At 44.0% G+C, this 20,924-nt stretch overlaps 1 protein-coding gene across 7 annotated transcripts in view; it reads right to left on the reverse strand.

Annotated features, from left to right (window-relative positions):
* The window catches only part of PTPN13 (protein tyrosine phosphatase non-receptor type 13), a 538,713-nt gene that overhangs the window by 144,477 nt on the left and 373,312 nt on the right, over window positions 1-20,924 (reverse strand). For all 7 annotated transcript variants that reach the window (XM_063919874.1, XM_063919871.1, XM_063919870.1 and 4 more), the window contains 2 exons: window positions 12,966-13,063; window positions 8,708-8,764 (listed from right to left, as the gene is read on the reverse strand). In XM_063919874.1, coding sequence (XP_063775944.1) covers window positions 8,708-8,764; window positions 12,966-13,063 — 155 coding nt within the window. The remainder of the gene's footprint in view (window positions 1-8,707; window positions 8,765-12,965; window positions 13,064-20,924) is intronic.

The following is a 20,924-nucleotide window of genomic DNA, read 5'->3' on the forward strand; positions in this document are numbered from 1 at the left end:
TATGGCACATAGTGCACAGACCATCATACAAAACTTCCCCCTCAGACAAATCCTTGGCGCATGCGCTGCATGATACAGGAGCGTTCTCGGATTTCCCGCCTTTTGTGTTAGACATTTTCAGTTATGCAACAACAGAGCATATTAGTACGATACAGCCAGACAGAGTACAATACCTGCGAATAAATTCCCTAGTATGTGACCGCATACACAGTACACAACACTAGCGAATAAGTCCGGTATTATGCGACCGAGTCCCCAGTACACAACACCAGCGAATAAATCCAGTATTATGTGACTGAGTACACAGTAGAATACACTATGTTGCTAAATATTGTGAAGCACTACATATGTGACCCAGACGCACCTAGTCCTTTAGGGTACAGAATACAGTGACAGACAAAGCTGGGATACACTGAAAGTGAAATCCACACAGCAGATACAGGCACACACAGCCACAGTGACAATGCAGATAATTATTTTAGTAAGACAATAAAACTGCACTGGACTAGTATATGTATATATAAAACAAAGCGCAGTCTCAGACCGGATGTATATATCAGAATACTCGTACAATATATTCTGGCACAGGTACACTATTTCTTAACTAACGCTGTCTTTATATTGACATGTAGAATACTTAAGTGTGTGTAAAATGACAGCGCTGATGTCCAGGTGGACTTACAAGGGAGACCTTGCCCTGCAGTCCCGGAAACCAGTCACAGCTATGTACAGAAGATGGCGCCCAGCGTCTCAGTCAGGGAGTCAGGGAGAGCGTGAGGTAGCTCCAGGGTAGGAACTCCAGCAGTAGATAGCGCCCTGGGCCGGGGGCGGGGTGGGGGTGGGGGGGGGGGGGGCTACAGGTTAAGCGCCATCTCCCATAAGCTGGTCCTCAGCACCTGGTACTATGGAGTCTTATTATAGTGGGCATTAGTACACCCGACCTGTACTCTTATGCCTTGGTGGATATAGTGGGGACCCTGCTTGGTGACAGTGGCCACACCAGCGTCGCAGTCCGTCTCCCTAGACTGCGATCGGAACGCGATTTAATGGTGGGTCCCACCTGGGGGACCCTCTTACCACCTCCCGTCGTGTAAGCAGCCATGTGAATCAGGAGAGTGCTGTGACCGTGTGCCCAATGTCGGAGCGTCCCTGCCACAAGTACCCGAGAACTGAGCAGCAGGAGCATGCAATGCCGCTGGGGAGGTGACGGAGCCGCAGCACAGAATGTCACCCTGACATGTAAGTGCTGCGGCCCTTGAAACCTTCAAGTAAAAGCTTTTTCAGGGCTGCCCAGTGCTGCTCCCCTGTTAAGTGACCTGCTCTGCAGGGCACCAACTCGAAACTGAGCTCACAGTGCCTGGAGGCGGGGTTATAGAGGATGCTCCAATGCATCCTGGGACAGTCTAAAGCTTTAGCCTGTTGGTGCCTGGATCAAGATCCATCTCTACACCCCGAATGTTTCCCTGTGGAAACCAATGTACCCCGCTGCAGAAACTAAGTATACTGTATATAGAAACGAAGAAGAAGATGAAGAAGAATGAGAAGAAGGAGACGAAGAAGAAGAAGAAGAAGGGTTAGTTAGTTTTTAATGTGTTTTCGAATGAGCTAAACAATGGCTGGAATAAATGCAGGAATGTGGACAGCGAAGAATAACAACCCATACACTGGTTCTTACACTTGAGCAGCAGATTACTTAGCTAAAGATGGAAATCATTAAGAACCAAAAAAAAAAAAAAAGTCAGATCTGTGTTACATCATTGACCGAAAAGTGTTTTAGAAGAAATGGTAGGAAAGGCAAACCCACAAGAATGTTACCAATTACACAGAACATTTTTATATCCCAAGGAGAGTTTAAAATTGACCTCTATAATTCACACTGCTGCCTGTGCCGTTACTTCAAAATATCAGGGTAGAATTACTGTAAAAATGGAGTAACCCATAATGCAGGTCCTAAGACCTAATATCCTTGTCTGGACACTAAAAAGAGACTTCTAAGAGGAGAAGTATATCTTCTTTTATACCTTCTACCAAAGAGAGTATAAAAGAAAAATACAGAAATGAAAGTTAATCTATCTATGTAATGCTGGAAGATTTCACACTTGGTCGTATACATTCAGCATACAGGAAAAATAAATATTCCTATGGCTGATCTCTGCACTGCTCGAATTTCACATTATTGCAGCTTGTTATGAAAGAAGAGAATATATCCCATTCTGTAGCATAATATGTAAAGGGTGATTTAAAGGGCACATAGATTATAGATTATTCTGTGGCTAGCTACTAGCACATACTTCTTTATATTGTAAACGTTAAGATACAGTATCGATATAGCAACCTTTCTATTGGCGGCAGCTCCTACCTACTTGTAAGAGGAGGGCTGCTGCAACCCCAATGCCTTGAGAGGAGAGATGAGGAGATAGTCAGGTCCCAGCACCTGTGCAATAGATCTGGCAGGCGCTGGGATCGGCACATGCGCACAAGTCGCTGTGTGGCTGCGCTTACATAAAACACCGGCTTCTATGGACTGTATCGAAGAACTGCACGAAAGGCAGTGAGTGGCTTCCTACTGGAAGCATGCTCTCTGCTAATCGCAGCTCTGTCTGGCAGTCCCAGAGGGAGAAAACACAATGGGACTGCCTGTAGTGTCTGTGACTGACAGATAGGACTTCAATAGAAAGTCACTGCCAGCCACAGTGAAGCCAGTGCAATCATGGACTGCATCTGTCTCACTGACACTGAGCTGAGGTTTTTCCCTGCAGCACTTAGGTAAAATCCACCACTGCTTGCTATTCTAGTATCAATTAAGGTTTTCCAAAGTCTACATGCTTTAGCTTGTCCCCAGAACCATCATGTTTGTCTCCTATATTAAATCACCCGTTAGTCTGAGTAATGTGTTACCTAGTTACATAGTTAGTGAGGTTGAAAAGAGGCAAAATGCCCATCGGGTTCAACCTGTATTCTGTGTTAAGCTGTGCATATTATAATGCACCTGTTGAAGTAATGGTTTAGTATCAATTGACAACTATGGTTCTTACCACTCCCAGATATTTAATGTCAATATGTTAAATGCCATAGCCCTGGATACTATTTTCAGTTAGAAATTTGTCCAATCCGTTTTTAAATGCATTTACAGAGTCCGCCATTAGTCCCTGCTCCGGCAGGGAGTTCCAAATCTTTATTGTGAAGAACCCTTTCCTATGTTGTGTATGGAATTTTCTCTCCTCTAGCCTCAGCGAGTGCCCACGTGTCCTATTCAGAGTTCTTTTACTAAACAAATCCCCTGCTAACTCCTTATAATGACCCTTTACATATTTGAAGATAATAATAATGTCTCCTCTTAGACGCCTCTTTTCCAGTGTATACATATTTAACCTAGTAAGCCTTTCCTCGTACTCCAGTGTCTCTAACCCTTTAATCAGTTTAGTAGCTCGCCTTTGAACTATTTCTAGCTCCCCGATATCTTTTTTTATAATATGGTGCCCAAAATTTAACACAATATTCCAGGTGCGGAGGTACCAATGATTTATACTGAGGCAGGATTACATCCTCGTCCCTTGTCTCAATGCCCCGTTTTATGCACGCAAGCACTTTAGTTGCTTTCTTTGCTACATTTTGACACTGTGTACTGTTGTTAAGCCTATTATCTATGAGCACCCCCTAATCTTTTTCCACCACAGTTACCCCTATATTTTCCCCATTTAAAGTGTAGGATGCAAATGTGTTTTTTATCCCAAAATGCATAACTTTGCATTTTTCTATATTGAACTTCATTCTCCATTTGTGCAAACTGGAAGGCGGGGGTAGCAAGTCTGCGCTGTATAGGACTGAGACAGCTGGCCGTGTGGAGAGTGCCAGAGCTCCCTAAGGGCTCAGTACAAAAGTGCAAAATGGAAAAGGGGGTGTGCTCTCTCTAAAATGGCGCTGGTCTCTTTTACGGTCACCTATGTATGTGGATAATACCCAGGTGTGAAAGTGTATGTTGAAACACACTGGTATGGTAAATAAAATTGAATTTAATACAATACTAACATGCAATGTCTAAAAACAAGCAATACATAAAAAAACACAAGTGGACTGGGAACAGGCCATGGGGGGAATGTGATCCTAATGATGCAGGTGGAGGAGCCGCAGGTGTCAAATAAAGGCAGGGTACCCCGGGAAATACCCTGCTGGTGGCTCCTCTGATCGAATTCCCTTCCAGGCAATCAGGAAAACAGTCCGCCAAACGTCCAGGGGGTGGGCAGCGCCACAAGCTATCGCCAACGCGTTTCGGGACAGCCTGGTCCCTTCTTCAAGGCAGGGTATTTCCCGGGGTACCCTGTCTTTATTTGACACCTGCGGCTCCTCCACCTGCATCGATAGGATCACATTCCCCCCATGGCCTGTTCCCAGTCCACTTGTGTTTTTTTATGTATTGCTTGTTTTTAGACATTGCATGTTAGTACTGTATTAAATTCAATTTTATTTACCATACCAGTGTGTTTCAACATACAATTTTATTTACCATACCAGTGTGTTTCAACATACACCTGGGTATTATCCACATACATAGGTGACCATAAAAGAGACCAGCGCCATTGTAGAGAGAGCACACCCCCTTTTCCATTTTTCATTCTCCATTTAGTCGCCCAGGTTTCAAGTTTTAATAAATCATTCTGTAGATACTCCAGATCGCTTTCTGAATTAATTACCTTACACAGTTTAGTATAATCTGCAAAGATTGACACTGTGCTGTACAGGCCTATTCCTAGATCATTGCTAAATATATTAAACAGTGGCGGGCCAAGTACGGACCCTTGCGGTATTCCGCTGACTACTGGTGCCCAGCTAGAGAACATCCCATTGACAACTACTCGTTGTACTCTGTTATCCAGCATCCATGTACAAATAATATATCCTAGGCCAAATTCCCTTAATTTGATGATCAGTCTCCTTTGAGACACTGTATCGAAGGCTTTTGCAAAATCTAAATAGGATCCTCCCTGGTGAATACTGAGGGAAACAAATTGTTCAGTATTTCCACTTTTATTTTGTCATCGTTTATCAAAGCTCCCAGTTCATTTTTTAATGGGCGTATGCTCTCCTTCTTTAGCCTTTTATTGTTTATGTACTTATAAAACTTTTTACGGTTGGTTTTACTCTCTATAGCGATTTGCTTTTAGTTTACAATTTTAGCTGCTCTTATTACTTTTTGTGCATCTTTTATTGCATTCCTTATAATACTGGAATGACTCGTCCCCTCCATTAGATTTAAATGTTTTGAAAGCACGCCTCTTTTTAGCCATTGCTTCTTTGACCTCCTTATTAAGACACATTGGGGTGTGTTTAGTACTCCTGCATTTACTGCTCATGGGAATGAATTTGTGAATATTGCTATCAAGCAACCCTTTTAAAGCATTCCACATTTCCGTTGTGTCTTTACCATGAAACAAAACTTCCCAGTCAATGTCGTTTAGTACCCGTCTTAGCATACTGAAGTTAGCTTTTTTAAAGTTAAATGTTTTGGTTTATGCCTTATAGGTATGTTTCCTGAAACTGATGTTGAATGTGATCATATAGTGATCACTGTTTCCCAAGGTCTCCCCAACTTTAATGTTTGATATAATGTCCACATTATTGGTAATAACTAGGTCCAGAATAGTTTTACCTCTAGTTGGGTCCTTGACTAATTGAGTCAAGTATTGATCCTTTAATGTATTTAAGAATCTGCTGCTCCTAGTTTTTACACATGAATCGTTACTCCAATTTATATCAGGATACTTAAAATCCCCTAACACTAGGATGTCCCCTATTCCCAGAGCTTTTTCAATTTGCTGCAAGAATTGTTCCTCCTCATGTGTGCTAATATCTGGTTGCTTATAGCACGTGCCAATGACTAGTTTCTTTGCTTCAGTGCCCCCACTAGTGATCTCAACCCATAGCGACTCCATGTTATCTCCAGCCCCCTCGTAAATACCATCTATTAAGTTTGGTTTTAGAGATGGTTTAACAAAGAGACATACCCCTCCTCCCCTTTTGGTAGCCCTATCCTTCCTGAAAAGAGAATATCCCTCCAAATACGCAGCCCAGTCATGAGAGTCCCCCCTAGCCTCAATATGCTATGTGGTACATGCAACTCACCTTGCGCTGACTGTATTTTGATCTTTTCAATCTTAATGTGTCAGAGTCGCAAACAGATGTGAGAAACTGCTTTATAGTAACATAGTATCTAAGGTTGAAAAAAGACAATTTGTCCATCGAGTTCAACCTATTTGTGGTCTCCTATGCAGGATTATTTGGTATAAAATTTTGACTGATGCTGATGTCTGCCGTTACGTTTTACCCCTCTTTTTTATAATAACTATAGTGTGTGACTATGCACCATAACCCTGGATATCCTTATCCATTAGGAATTTATCTAATCCACTCTTAAAGGTGTTGACTGAGTCCGCCATTACAACTCCCTCAGACAGGGAATTCCAAACACGTATTGTCCTTACCGTGAAAAAGCCTTTAAGCCGTATTGTGCGGAATCTCCTCTAACCTGAGCGAGTGTCCACAAGTTCTCTGTGTTGATCTAACCAAAAACAGGTCCTGCGCAAGATGTGTGTAATGTCCCCTTATATATTTGTAAAGAGAAGAGGGGACATGGTCTTTTCCAATGTAAACATGCCTAGCCTTGCAAGCCTTTCCTCGTATTCCAGCGTCTCCATGCCCTTAATTAGTTTGGTTGCCCGCCTCCGAACCTTTTCTAGCTCCAGGATATCCATTTTGTAGTATGGTGCCCAGAATTGTACACAGTATTCAAGGTGTGGCCTCACTAGTGATTTATACAACGGGAGTATAACACTCTCGTCCCTAGCATCAATTCCCCATTTTATGCATGCTAATATCTTATTAGCCTTCTTTGCTGCAATCCTACTTTGGGTACTACTGCTTAGTTTGCTATCTATGAGGACACCTAAGTCCTTTTCCAGTACAGAATCCCCTAATTTTACCCCATTTAGTATGTAGGTGTTATTTTTGTTCTTGTTACCAAAGTGCATTACCTTACACTTGTCTGTATTGAAGCACATTCTCCATTTCGCTGCCCATGCTTCTAATTTAACTAAGTCGTTCTGAAGCGACTCAGCATCCCCCTCCATATTTATAACTTTACACAATTTGGTATCATGTGCAAAAATTGATACCATGCTCTCTAGACCTTCTGTTAGGTCGTTAATGTAAATATTGAACAATAGCGGTCCTAATACTGAGCCTTGTGGCACACCACTTCAGTCCAATTTGAAAAAGATCCATTAACCACAACGCGCTGCTCCCTATTATCTAACCAATTTTTGATCCAAGTGCATATTGTGCTTCCTAGCCCTATTTCTTGTAGCTTGTAGATAAGTCTCATGTGTGGTATAGTGTCAAAAGCTTTCACAAAAGTCTAAAAAGATTACATCTACCTCTTTACCCTGATCTAAGTTTGCACTTACTGTTTCATAAAAGCCAAGTAAGTTGGTTTGACAGGATTTGTCCTTCACAAATCCATGTTGATTCCTTTTAATGACCTTATTGACTTCAAGGAACTTCTGAATACTATCTCTTAGAATACCTTCCAATACTTTCCACACTACAGATGTAAGACTAACTGGTCTGAAATTACCTGGTTCAGCTTTACTTCCCTTTTTGAATATAGGCACTACTTCAGCTATACGCCAGTCTTTGGGAACTATACCTGATACTAATGAATCCTTAAAGATCAAAAATAGCTGTTTTGCAAGTTCAGAGTGAAGCTCCTTTAGAACCCTTGGGTGAATTCCATCGGGACCAGGTGACTTATTAATCTTTAAATGTTTTAATCGGTCACAGATTACCTCCTCGCTTAAATAAGTACCTATCAGTGGGATATTCTCATTATTGAGATTATGTGTTAGTCCCTGAATTGGGTCCTCTCTAGTAAATACTGTTGAAAAAAACTCATTTAGTGTGTCCGCTATGTCATTATCATTTTTGCTTAAGATTCACAACTTGTCTTTTAAAGGGCCTATACTCTCCTTCTTTAATCTCTTGCTATTAATGTATTTAAAGATTTTTGGGGGGGATTTGCTTTGCTTTCCTTTACTACTAGTTTTTCAGTTTCTACTTTAGCCGCTCTTATTTCCTTTTTGCATATTTTGTTACAGTCCTTATAGTGCTGAAATGACTCCGCTTCCCCGTCAGATTTGTATGCGACTGCACTGATTAATTTGATATATAACACTTGTATATCTGTGTTTGAAGGAATCTGTATAGGATGCACAATGGAACTTGGCATAGGATAAACGTGTGGCTGCTGTATCGTAGCACTTCATATACAGATTCAGAGACACCGCCACAGACACAAACAAGTGTTGCATATCAAAGTAATCAGTGCAGTCTCTTTGGGCAAAAGAAGACAATAAAAGATGCTCAGCTCAAGTTCAGTTGCATGAGGAGGACAGTTTGGCGTGACTGTAGCAATAGTGTAGGAGTACACATCTGTATGATGTGCAGTCTATAAAACTTTAGCAGGAACTGATTGGATACTATGAGCAACTTTGTCCTCTTTAGAAGCTACTTTGAGCTCAAAATCGGCCAGTGTGTATGGGCCTTAAGACTTATCCCAGATCCTTATAAAATAAAATTGTATTATCAGTAAAAACACACAACATTGGTAAAGAATATAAAAGGATATCTGAAAAAAGTAAAAGCTTTGACATACCATTCCCTTTATAAAGGTTGGGAGATGACGGGTTACCGAGACTATGCATACTGACACCTGTAACATAAAAGACATTTCATCAGAATATTGACAACAGAGAGAAAGTATGGTGAAGTTAAACATAACATATCTGTTGTCATAACTACAGCATTCTAGAACAAGAATTATGGAAACCAAGAGTCAATATTCCAAACTGGACAGGAATTATTATTCCAGATATATCTGGAGAGACCAACATGAAGATTAATCATACAGAAAGATCAGAAACATCTGTTACAGATGTGTCCACTTACATCTTTAGTATTTTGCTCAATTTGACACAACATGCAGAACTCAGCTAAGCTGTTTTTCACAATCAGTGAGTGGATAGATTTTAAAATTTTTGTTTGCCATAATAGAATATGTATAAAGTAACATATTAAAGAAGGACACTAAGAAAAATCACAAGGCATGGCTAAATCGCTGAGTCTATGGAATGCAAAACCGTGCCATACATGGCGGAAAATAGAAAAGATGTATGTCTATGGCATGCAAAGCCGTGTCATACACGACGGGATATAGCAAAGATGTATGCTGACACATCTGTATGTGTAGTATTTTTGTGTGCATTCCAGGCTTTACAGTACTCGGACTGCAACACAGCCCCAACACCTGAATTATTGGGAGGCTGAAGAACCGATACCCAGAGCCGGATTAAGGGGGGGGCCCTGGAGGTCAGTACCTCGGGCCCCCCCTTTCTAAAAGGCCCCCCCGCCACAGATCGGATCTGTCACTGATCCGATCTGTTGCGCTGCGTCTCCCTATAGGTTGCCCTGGCAACCTAAACTGCGCCGCCGGCACCGCATAGCAGTATAGGACAGCGACAGCTCAGCTGTCCAATGCTGTATGAAGCAGCAGCCTGCGGCTGGGCGGCGCGCGCAGGCTGCAGGAGAGAAGGGTGGAGCCTGCGGGGGGTACGTGATGCCTGGGGAGCAGTGGCAGACGTGGCAGGGCCGCAGCCACACTGCACTTATGCATATAAGGTGGCCGGGAGCGGGAGGCATACAGACTGTACTCCCGGTTGCTCTATGCCTGACACCCGCTGCAGTGAGGACAGAAGGAGTGAGTCCGGCGTTATTCAGATGATAATGAAGAGCTTTGGGGGCAGAGCAGTTGAGTCAGGGCTACACTGCTGATCTGCTGTCCAAGATTATTGGAGGCAGAGCCAGACCCTTTTAGCTACTGTTTGGCTTTACCCGTGACTGGCCCCTCACCTGGGATCAGCCATCAATGAGTTGAGCTCCTTTCAGGCTGGCCCTTCTTCTCCTGTCTCCCTCCCTCCTATAGCACTAGTCTCCACTCTCCTGCCCTTTGGCTCAGTGACAGTGTCCATCCTGCTTCTTATCCTCTTCACCTTCACAAATCAGGTAAGTATCTGGGGTGATTTTTACTGTGAAGCAGATACACTTTGCAAGGGGGTGGGTGTTCTTTACAATATGGTCGTGTTGACTAAGTGTGTGTGTGTGTGTGTGTGTGTGTGTGTGTGTGTAACTGTAAATATATATGTACATATCTCAATGCATGTACTGTATGTGTATCTATTTATCTATCTATCTGTGTTCTTGTGACTGGCATGCACATGTACCCAATAAAAACTTGCCCCGGTGATCCATGCAGGTGTCAGACTGCAGACATCGTGGCTCCGTCCCAACAACCCTCTACCCATTGCAGTTCCATCTCAACAATCCCCCCCCCCGTGCTCTGATACTTACCACGGAGACCGGTCATTGGGACTCGCACTTTAAGTAGATGGGTCAGCCTAGCACAGTTATTATGTGCATTTATAATTTAGGAGATTTTATACAGTATATAGAAAGAGAAGCCCAGCACTCCATCCTCTTATGCGTGTCTACTTGCTCCAGTGCCCTCCATTGGTGTATGAGAATGTAAATATGGAGGGGTTAAGGTGGCACTCAGAGGATGCTGCTATTTAATTTGTATTTTTTGTATCCGACATATGTTTCAGGTTGGAGCCCGGCGTCAGGGATGAAAGTACATAGCAGCACTATTGTATTGTACATTCATCCCTGACGATGGGCTGCTGCCCGAAACATGTCGGATGCATTGTCCTCCGAGTGCCGCCTCAACACCCCCCTCTCTCTCTCTCTCTCTCTCTCTCTCTCTATATATATATATATATATATATATCTCCTTGAGAAAGTCAGTTTGACAGAACAGGTTGGATTAGAGAGTATTTTTATATACTCTTTTATATTTCAAAGCCTGTACGGGTGTAGAAAGATCAAGGCTGATGCTTGGTACTAGGGCTGCACTTATCAGACCATGTTGATGTTAGTGTGCTCCAGCTCAGTCGGGAGCCGTCCACCACAGTGCAGACCTTGGTGTTTCACCAGCGGATTGAACATGGGCACACCACTAATAAGTGGTGAAGTTGTGAAATAATAACTACAGCGTCCAGTATGAACTGCATATAGCGGGTTTTTACGCTACATGATGAGCTTGATTGTGACTTCCCCGCATTGGAATGTGGTTACCAGGGACCCTCACAAGGTGCAAATACAGAACTGAGGGATATGAAGCGGCAATTTGGGGGATGTGGTCTCAGCGCATGTTATGTGCACTAATACCGGTTCCCCCCCTCTTGCTATGCGGTACAGATCGGGGGAATCTGGATTTTTAAATATGTTTAATATTCCCAATCCCCTGATGCGACCTCTGAGGGATCGGGGAATTGCCCCAATCCATCGCTGGTGTATGGAGGGGCTTTAGTAAGATAGGTAGGTAATGGTAGGTAATGGATTTGTTTATAGCTCTTTGTCATAACAATGTTTTTAATATTTAATTAGCTGTTTAAACCACACATTACACAAACCACACCACCAACATTATTGTAACACTCATTTTCACATTGCTAGCTGGGCCACTTCCTTGTGTCTGCCACCCAGGCTGAAAGTTGTCAGCCAGCCCCTGCTGGGGAGACATAGTTGTATATTCAATTGTCGGAACTTCCAACAAGTCAAAAAATACATGGATGAAAGGAATCCATGTGTTTTCGACCCCACCAGAGTCAAAAACGGTCCCTTTTCAACCATTCATTTTCACCCATAATAGAGGGTGGAAATGCATGGTCGGAATGGGAGGGGAAACGGGCGGAAACGGCCCGCTATTGAATACTGACATGTCAGATCCTCTCCGTCGAAGAGGATCCGACTGTAATTGAATATACCCCACAGAGAGGAATGAGTGTGTCACCAGCAGCAGAGTAAAAAGTAAGCTGGCTGAATTGTTTTTTTGTTTTTCATCTATTTTATTCCATTCCTATCTAAAATTGTAATTTTTGGCTCTGGGTCGTGTGTGTGCGTGTGTGTGTGTATGTCTAATGTGCGTAATTCATCTGCCTGCCCTACTGTTTGAAGTGCCCCGGGCCCCCCATAGCCTTAATCCAGCTCTGCCGATACCCCTCTGCATGGGCTGTATGGGCATCCCATAACCACCACCACTCGCTTTAACCACTTAACTGGCATGATCAGATCACATGTGATTGAGTCACCCCACTGTGTTCCCCAGTTTTTGACGAGGAGATCCGTTCTGCAGAAGTGCATAATACAATATTTAAATAGTTTTAAAAAATACTTTTTAAACTATATTAAATTAAAAAAAATAAAAACTATATGAACGATTTTGAAGGGAAAAATAGTCCGTTTCATCTTGTGTGTACCCAGCTTAAGTTTTGCAAGCTGATACAAAACTATGCACATGCCCACACTCATTAATGTACACCTTTTATATGCCCAGCTCCATAAACATTTTACACCGATGCAAACATCACCATCTGGCACATCTAAGCCAAAAAGAGATGTAAGTTGCCATTGCGAAGCAGGAGTTGTATTTTTGGACTTCTATAACAGACCCTTATGTCAAACCAAAATCATCTTAACTTGAATAATACTTTATTGCAATGTCTGGTCCTTCCGTGGCCGGACCAGAGGTTACAGATTAGCATGATTGCTGTGGTGTGAATCACTAAGGAGTCCACAGATTACAGGATTAACCTGGTCTCCTTAGTGATTCATACCACAGCAATCATGCGCCTGTAATCATTATAAAGTTCTCATGTTGTTAGTGTTTTGTTGCGATTAAAATAAATGTGAATGCCTGGAACATAATGTTTCGATTATTTGATTACTAAGTACATGTCTAATCTCAATATAACTATAGCAGCTTGTGTTCTGACTTTGAAATGGAACCAGATACTGACCTACAACATAGGCGTGACCACTGTCATCCATAGATGAGGAGTCTGACTCAGGTTTCCGTAAATCAAGGCTCTTATTACATCCAGAGAAGGACTTGGACCTATACAAGAAAATGAGGACAAAATACAGGTTACAAATGTGTAATACCTGTCAGATGATCTGAATCCAGTGTTTCTGAAATTATTTTAAATGAATCTAGCAACAACGAAATAACAAATTCTTAATTCTAACAAATACAGCAGGCTAGCAAATCTAAGTTATGTGTCTAACATGTCAAACTAGTATCTACAAATAGTGGAATTATTTGTCAGACATAAGGCTATTTGAGGGAAGGCTAAAGTTGCCAACCGCCTTGTATTATACAAGATCATCCTGTAATTGTTTGGAACATGATCAGTGCGGAAACTCCCTCTCTTTTGACATTGCTTGGAACATGCAGCATCCCATATTGATTCAATACAGGATGCAGATGGTTCTGTTTTTTGGTATGGTCCATATGTGAGGTGGAGGCGTTACAGTCCAGAGTCATTGGCAGAGACTGACAGGTGCAGCATACTGTTGTATAAGTACTGTGTGGACTGGGAGTGTGTAATGTAGCAGTGTATAAGGACTACAGGGACAGTGAGTGTGTAATGAAGCAGTGTATACAGAGACGAAACTACTGGTGGTGCATTGCACCAGGCCCCGCGTCAATGAAGAGGCCCGCCGCTTGCAGCCAGCAGCGCTGTAATTAGTCAAGCTGACTCATTACAGTACATTGCTGTCAGCCTTATTAAAGAAGGGAGACACAACCATGGACCAGATGGAGGAGACAAGGGCAGGATGTCGTCTGGTCAGAGGAGATCTAGTGAAGGAGGGCCCCTCTCCTTCCTGAAACCACCACTGCTACAGGTCCGGCCTTCCCCCCTGCACAGCACAGTAAAGTCAGTGCGTAGAGGAGCTAGCAAAGTCGGTCCTGCAATGCTGTCACTGATGATGACACCAAAGGTGAGTGTGCTGGCACTACCTGGGTTGGGGGAGGTGTCCGTTAGTACTGTGAGGGGGCAGTGAGCTATGAGGGGATTGTGTGCAATGAGGGTGAGGTGACAGTGAGCTATGAGGGGATTAGTGTGCACTATGTGAGTGAGGTGACCAGTGAGGGGACATTGTGCATTATGGGGGGGGGGGGGGGTGCTATGATGCCATGAGGGTGCACAATGGGAGTGAGGTGACCAGTGAGGTGGCAGTGTGCTGTCAGTAGATCAGTGTGCACTATGAGGAGTCAGTGTGCTGTCAGCAGATCAGTGTGCGCTATGAGGGTGAGGTAACCAGTGAGGGGGCAATGTGCTGTGATGGAATCCATGTGTGCTATGAGGGTGGTTTTGAGTTGTGAGGGAGCACTGAGAGCTGCAAGATGGCTCAGAGAGCAATGAGGGGGAAGTGAGCTGTGAAGAGGTCAGTGTGTGCTATGAGGGGGTAATAAGTAGAGATGAGCGGGTTCGGTTCTCCGAGAACCGAACCCCACCGAACTCCACGTGTTTTACACGGGTCCGAGGCAGGCTCGGTTCTTCCCGCCTGACTCGGAAAACCCGAACGAGGCAAAACGTCATCATCCCGCTGTCTGATTCTCGCGAGATTCGGATTCCATATAAAGAGCCGCGCGTCACCGCCATTTTCACTCGTGCATTGTAGAGGGTACAGAGAGGACGTGGCTACGTTCTCTCAGAGGCAAATCTCAATATCAGTGCTCAGTATCAGTGCTCAGTATCAGTGCTTATTGCTGCTCAGCAATACTAGTACAGTATCTCTCTTGTGCTGCATCTTGCTGCTGTAGGGTGCTGTGGTAGTAATGTCCTGTGACTGTGTATCGTTCATCATCATTCCAGTCACAGTGGTATCTGGGGGGTGACAATTCCAGAGTGCTTTTGTGCTGCTCAGTAATACTAGTACAGTGTCTCTCTTGTGCTGCATCTTGCTGCTGTAGGGTGCTGTGGTAGTAGTGTCCTGTGACTGTGTATCGTTCATCATCATTCTAGTCACAGTGGTATCTGGGGGGTGACAATTCCAGAGTGCTTTTGTGCTGCTCAGTAATACTAGTACAGTGTCTTGTGCTGCATCGTGCTGCTCAGTGTCAGTTCTCCGTAGTATCATCAGTGCACAGTATAATCAGTGCTCAGTATAATCAGTGCTCAGTATAATCAGTGCTCAGTATAATCAGTGCTCAGTGTCTTGTGGTGCTCAGTAATACTACATTACTAATACTAGTACAGTGTCTTGTGCTGCATCTTGCTGCTGTAGGGTGCTGTGGTAGTGTCCTGTCACTGTGCATAGGTCATCATCATTCCAGTCACAGTGGTATCTGATTCCAGACATTACTGCCGTCTAATTCCAGATATATTACAGGCATATAATTCCACACATTAAAAAATGGAGAACAGAAATTTGGGGGGTAAAATAGGGAAAGATCAAGATCCACTTCCACCTAGTGCTGAAGCTGCTGCCACTAGTCATGGCAGAGACGATGAAATGCCATCAACGTCGTCTGCCAAGGCCGATGCCCAATGTCATAGTAGAGAGCATGTAAAATCCAAAAAGCAAAAGTTCAGTAAAATGACCCAAAAATCTAAATTAAAACCATCTGAGGAGAAGCGTAAACTTGCCAATATGCCATTTACGACATGGAGTGGCAAGGAACGGCTAAGGCCCTCTCCTATGTTCCTCATGACTAGTGGTTCAGCTTCACATGACGATGGAAGCACTCATCCTCCCGCTAGAAAAATTAAAAGAGTTAAGCTGGCAAAACCAAAGAACTGTGCGTTTTAAATCGCAAATCCCCAAGGAGAGTCCAATTGTGTCGGTTGCGATGTCTGACCTTCCCAACACTGGACGGGAAGAGTTGGCTCCTTCCACCATTTGCACGCCCCTGCAAGTGCTGGAAGGAGCACCCACAGTCCAGTTCCTGATTGTCAAATTGAAGATGTCACTGTTGAAGTACACCAGGATGAGGATATGGGTATTGCTGGCGCTGAGGAAGATTCTGATGGTGAGGTGGATTGTTTAAGTCAGGCACCCGGGGAGACACCTGTTGCCGTGGGATGAATAAGGCCATTGACATGCCTGGTCAAAATACAAAAAAAATCACCTCTTCGGTGTGGAATTATTTTAACAGAAATGCAGACAACAGGTGTCAAGCCATGTGTTGCCTTTGTCAAGCTGTAATAAGTAGGGGTAAGGACGTTAACCACCTAGGAACATCCTCCCTTATACGTCACCTGGAGCGCATTCATCAGAAGTAATTGACAAGTTCAAAAACTTTGGGTGACAGCGGAAGCAGTCCACTGACAACTAAATCCCTTCTTCCTCTTGTACCCAAGCTCCTGCAAACCACACCACCAACTCCCTCAATGTCAATTTCCTCCTCAGTCAGGAACATAAGTAGTCCTGCAGGCGATGTCAATGGCATGACTGACGAGTCCTCTCCTAACCGGGATTCCTCCGGAGGATCCTTGAGTGGTACGCCTACTGCTGCTTCTGCTGCCGCTGCTGTTGTTGCTGCTGGGAGTCGATCGTCATCCCAGAGGGGAAGTTGGAAGACCACTTGTACTACTTCCAGTAAGCAATTGACTGTCCAACAGTCCTTTGCGAGGAAGATGAAATATCACAGCAGTCATCCTGTTACAAAGAGGATAACTCAGGCCTTGACAACTATGTTGGTGTTAGACGTGCGTCCGGTATCCACTGTTAGTTCACAGGTACTTAGAGAATTGCTTGAGGTAGTGTGCCCCCGGTACCAAATCCCATCTAGGTTCCACTTCTCTAGGCAGGCGATACTGAGAATGTACACAGACGTCAGAAAAAGTATCCTCCGTGTCCTAAAAAATGCAGTTGTACCCACTGTCCACTTAACCACGGACATGTGGACAAGTGGAGCAGGGCAGACTAAGGACTATATGACTGTGACAGCCCACTGGGTAGATGTATTGCCTCCCGCAGCAACAACAGCGGTGGCACCAGTAGCAACATCTCGCAAATGCCAACTCGTTACTAGGCAGGCTACGCTTTGTATCACCGCTATCCAAAAGAGGCACACAGCTGACAACCTCTTACGGAAACTGAGGAACATCATCGCAGATTGGCGTACCCCAATTGGACTCTCCTGGGGATTTGTGATATCGGACAACGCCACCAATATTGTGCATGCATTACATGTGGGCAAATTCCAGCACGTCCCATGTTTTGCACATACAATTAATTTGGTGGTGCAGAATTTTTTGAAAAACGTCAGGGGCGTGCAGGAGATTCTGTCGGTGGCCCGAAAAACACTTTCGGCATTCAGCCACCGCATGCCGAAGACTGGAGCGCCAGAAAACACTCATGAACATGCCCTGCCATCAGCTGAAGCAAGAGGTGGTAACCAGGTGGAATTCAACACTCTATATGCTTCAGAGGATGGAGGAGCAGCAAAAGGCCTTTCCAGCCTATACATCTGCCTACGATATAGGCAAAGGAGGGGGAATGCACCTAACTCAAGCGCAGTGGAGAATGATTTCCATGTTGTGCAAGGTTCTCCAACCCTTTGAACTTGCCACACGTGAAGTCAGTTCAGACACTGCCAGCCTACAGTAAGTCAGGTCATTCCCCTCATTAGGCTTTTGCAGAAGCAGCTGGAGAGATTGAAGGAGGAGCTTAAACAGAGCGATTCCGCTAGGCATGTGGGACTTGTGGATGGAGCCCTTCATTCGCTTAACTAGGATTCACGGGTGGTCAATCTGTTGAAATCAGAGCACTACATTTTGGCCACCATGCTCGATCCTAGGTTTACAGCCTACGTTGTATCTCTCTTTCTGGCAGACACAAGTCTGCAGATGTTCAAAGACCTGCTGGTGAGACAATTGTCAAGTCAAGCGGAACGTGACCCGCCAACAGCTCCTCCTTCATTTTCTACCGCCACTGGAGCTGCCAGGAAAAGGATAACATTTCCAAAACCACCCGCTGGCGGTGATCCAGGGCAGTCAGGAGCAAGTGCTGACATCTGGTCCGGACTGAAGGACCAGCCAACGATTACTGACATGTCGTCTACTGTCACTGCATAAGATTCTGTCACCATTGAAAGAATGGTGGAGGATTATAGGAGTGACAGCATCACTGTAGGCATGTCAGACAGTCCGTACGTATACTGGCAGGAAAAAGAGGCAATTTGGAGGCCCTTGCACAAACTGGCTTTATTTTACCTAAGTTGCCCCCCCTCCAGTGTGTACTCCGAAAGAGTGTTTAGTGCAGCCGGTCACCTTGTCAGCGATCGGCGTAGGACAGAGGTTCTCAAAATCGGTCCTCGGGAGCCCATACAGTGCATGTTTTGCAGGTAACCCAGCAGGTGCACAGGTGTATTAATTACTCACTGACACATTTTAAAAGGTCCACAGGTGGAGCTAATTATTTCACTTGCGATTCTGTGAGGAGACCTGCAAAACATGCACTGTGTGGGCCCCCGAGGACCGAGTTTGAGAACCTCTGGCGTAGGAGGTTACTTCCAGAAAATGTGGAGAAGATGATGTTCATCAAAATGAATTATAAATTCCTCCGTGGAGACATTTACCAGCAATTGCCTCCAGAAAGTACACAGAGACCTGTGATGGTGGATTCCAGTGGGGACGAATTAATACTCTGTGAGGAGGAGGATGTACACAGTGAAAGGGGTGAGGAATCGGAGGATGAGGTGGACATCTTGCCTCTGTAGAGCCAGTTTGTGCAAAGAGAGATTGATAGCTTCTTTTTTGGTGGGGGCCCAAACCAACCAGTCATTTCAGCCACAGTCGTGTGGCAGACCCTGTCGCTGAAATGATTGGTTTGTTAAAGTGTGCATGTCCTGTTTATAAGGGTGGATGGGAGGGCCCAAGGACAGTTCCATCTTGCACCTCTTTTTTTATTTAACTTTGCATCATGTGCTGTTTGGGGACTATTTCTTTAAGTGCCATCCTGTCTGACACTGCAGTGCCACTCCTAGATGGGCCAAGTGTTTGTGCCGCCCACTTGGGTCGCTTAGCTTAGTCATCCAGTGACCTCGGTGCAAATTTTAGGACTAAAAATAATATTGTGAGGTGTTCAGAATAGAATGGAAATGAGTGGAAATGATGGTTATTGAGGTTAATAATACTATAGGATCAAAATTACCCCCAAATTCTACGATTTAAGCTGTTTTTGATTGATTTATTTTTTAAAACACCCGAATCCAAAACGCATCCGAATACGACAAAAATCCGAAAGGGTGATTTTGCCAAAATGCGTCCGAATCCAAAACATGACAGCGGAACCGAATCCAAAACCAAAACACGAAAAATTCCCGCTGCACATCTCTAGTAATAAGCTGTGAGGGGGGCAGGGGCTTTGTTCTGGTTATATCAGGAAATTACAAATTTAATTTGTGTTGCCTTTATCACACCATATGTGTCACATACAGTGTAATAAATGTGTAATAAATTCAAGAGAAATTAAATTAGTAATCTCCTGTGTCCGCAGTTTTTTATTTGCGTAGTGGTGGTAGGGGGGCCTAAAGCATAGTTTTGCACCTGGGCCCATCACTCACTAGTTCCGCTACTGAGTGTATCAGAACTGTGGAGACTGGGAGTGAGGCATTACAAAGCCAGGTGATAAAGTGCAATATTACACTTGAAACCATCATAGTGTTTTTGACTATTTTTAATATTTTTCCATTGCATAAAGCACTGTAAACTAGTGGTGTGTGAATGTAATGGTTTGCTTTGAAGTCATTTCAGCACCGTGTGTGATTCATGTGGGAACATATTCCACAACACACACCAGATTTCCTGTGTACAACACCAACAGCAAACATTATCATTCAGAGTCTAAATGGATAACAGCTTGCACTTCTAATAATAATAGTAATAATAATTTTATTAATATAGCGCTTTTTTTCCAATAGGACTCAAGGCGCTTAACAAATACATAGCATAATATAGTACAGAAAATAATGAAGTACAGAACAGCTTTTCATAAAATACAGAAGCATGAAGATACTAAAGGGACGTTATGGAAATGCTTGAGTAAACAGGAAAGTCTTGAGTCTACTTTTGAAAGATTCTATAGTTGGGGCCTCTCGCACTGTGCGGGGAAGTGAGTTCTATAGAGTAGGAGCCGCATGATTAAAAGCTCGACTCCCAGATGAATTACGGGAGATTCTAGGTACTGCTAAAAGTCCTTCATCTACAGATCGCAGTAATCTAGTAAGGCAGTATGGGATCAGAAGCTGCTTCAGGTACCTTGGTCCCTGTTCATGTAGTGCTTTGAAGCTCAGTAAGCCAATCTTGAAGATGATTCGCCATCTTACAGGCAGCCAGTGAAGGGAGTAGAGGATGGGTGTTATGTGGCTAGAACGGGGCTGGTCGGTTAACAGCCTGGCAGCTGTGTTTTGCACCAGCTGTAAGCGGTGCAGTTCTTTTGCTGGGAGACCAAGGTAGAGGGCATTACAGTAGTCTAATCGAGATGATACAAATGCATTTATGACTTTTGGCAGATCATCTGAGGGAATTAAGTGCTTGATTCTGGCTATGTTCCTCAGGTGAAAGAATGAGGATTTGATTGTGGCTGATATCTGTTGTTTAAGTGTCAAGCCACCATGCAGGACAACGCCAAGATACAGCACACGATCAGTGGTTTGTAATTCTGAATCCCCGAGTGGTAGACAAGTTGGTTGGCTATGCTGCAGTCTTATCCTTTGATGTTGCGGTCCTATCATAAGGACCTCTGTTTTATCCGGGCTCAGTCACAGCCATGACAATATTAGCTAGCCTAAATTCTGTCATGCATGGGAACATTTAAATTGCATAGAGCTGTCAATAAGAAAGTAGTCAATTCCAAACGTGTCACTGCATGCATGTGGCATCTTACTTCCCAGAATCTAGCCAGAATCAGGAGCACGCAATACGTGACCACTCCCACCTGGGCTGGGATGTATTATTTCTTTG

Source organism: Pseudophryne corroboree, chromosome 1 (assembly GCF_028390025.1).
Source record: "Pseudophryne corroboree isolate aPseCor3 chromosome 1, aPseCor3.hap2, whole genome shotgun sequence".
Classification (NCBI taxonomy): Eukaryota; Metazoa; Chordata; class Amphibia; order Anura; family Myobatrachidae; genus Pseudophryne; species Pseudophryne corroboree.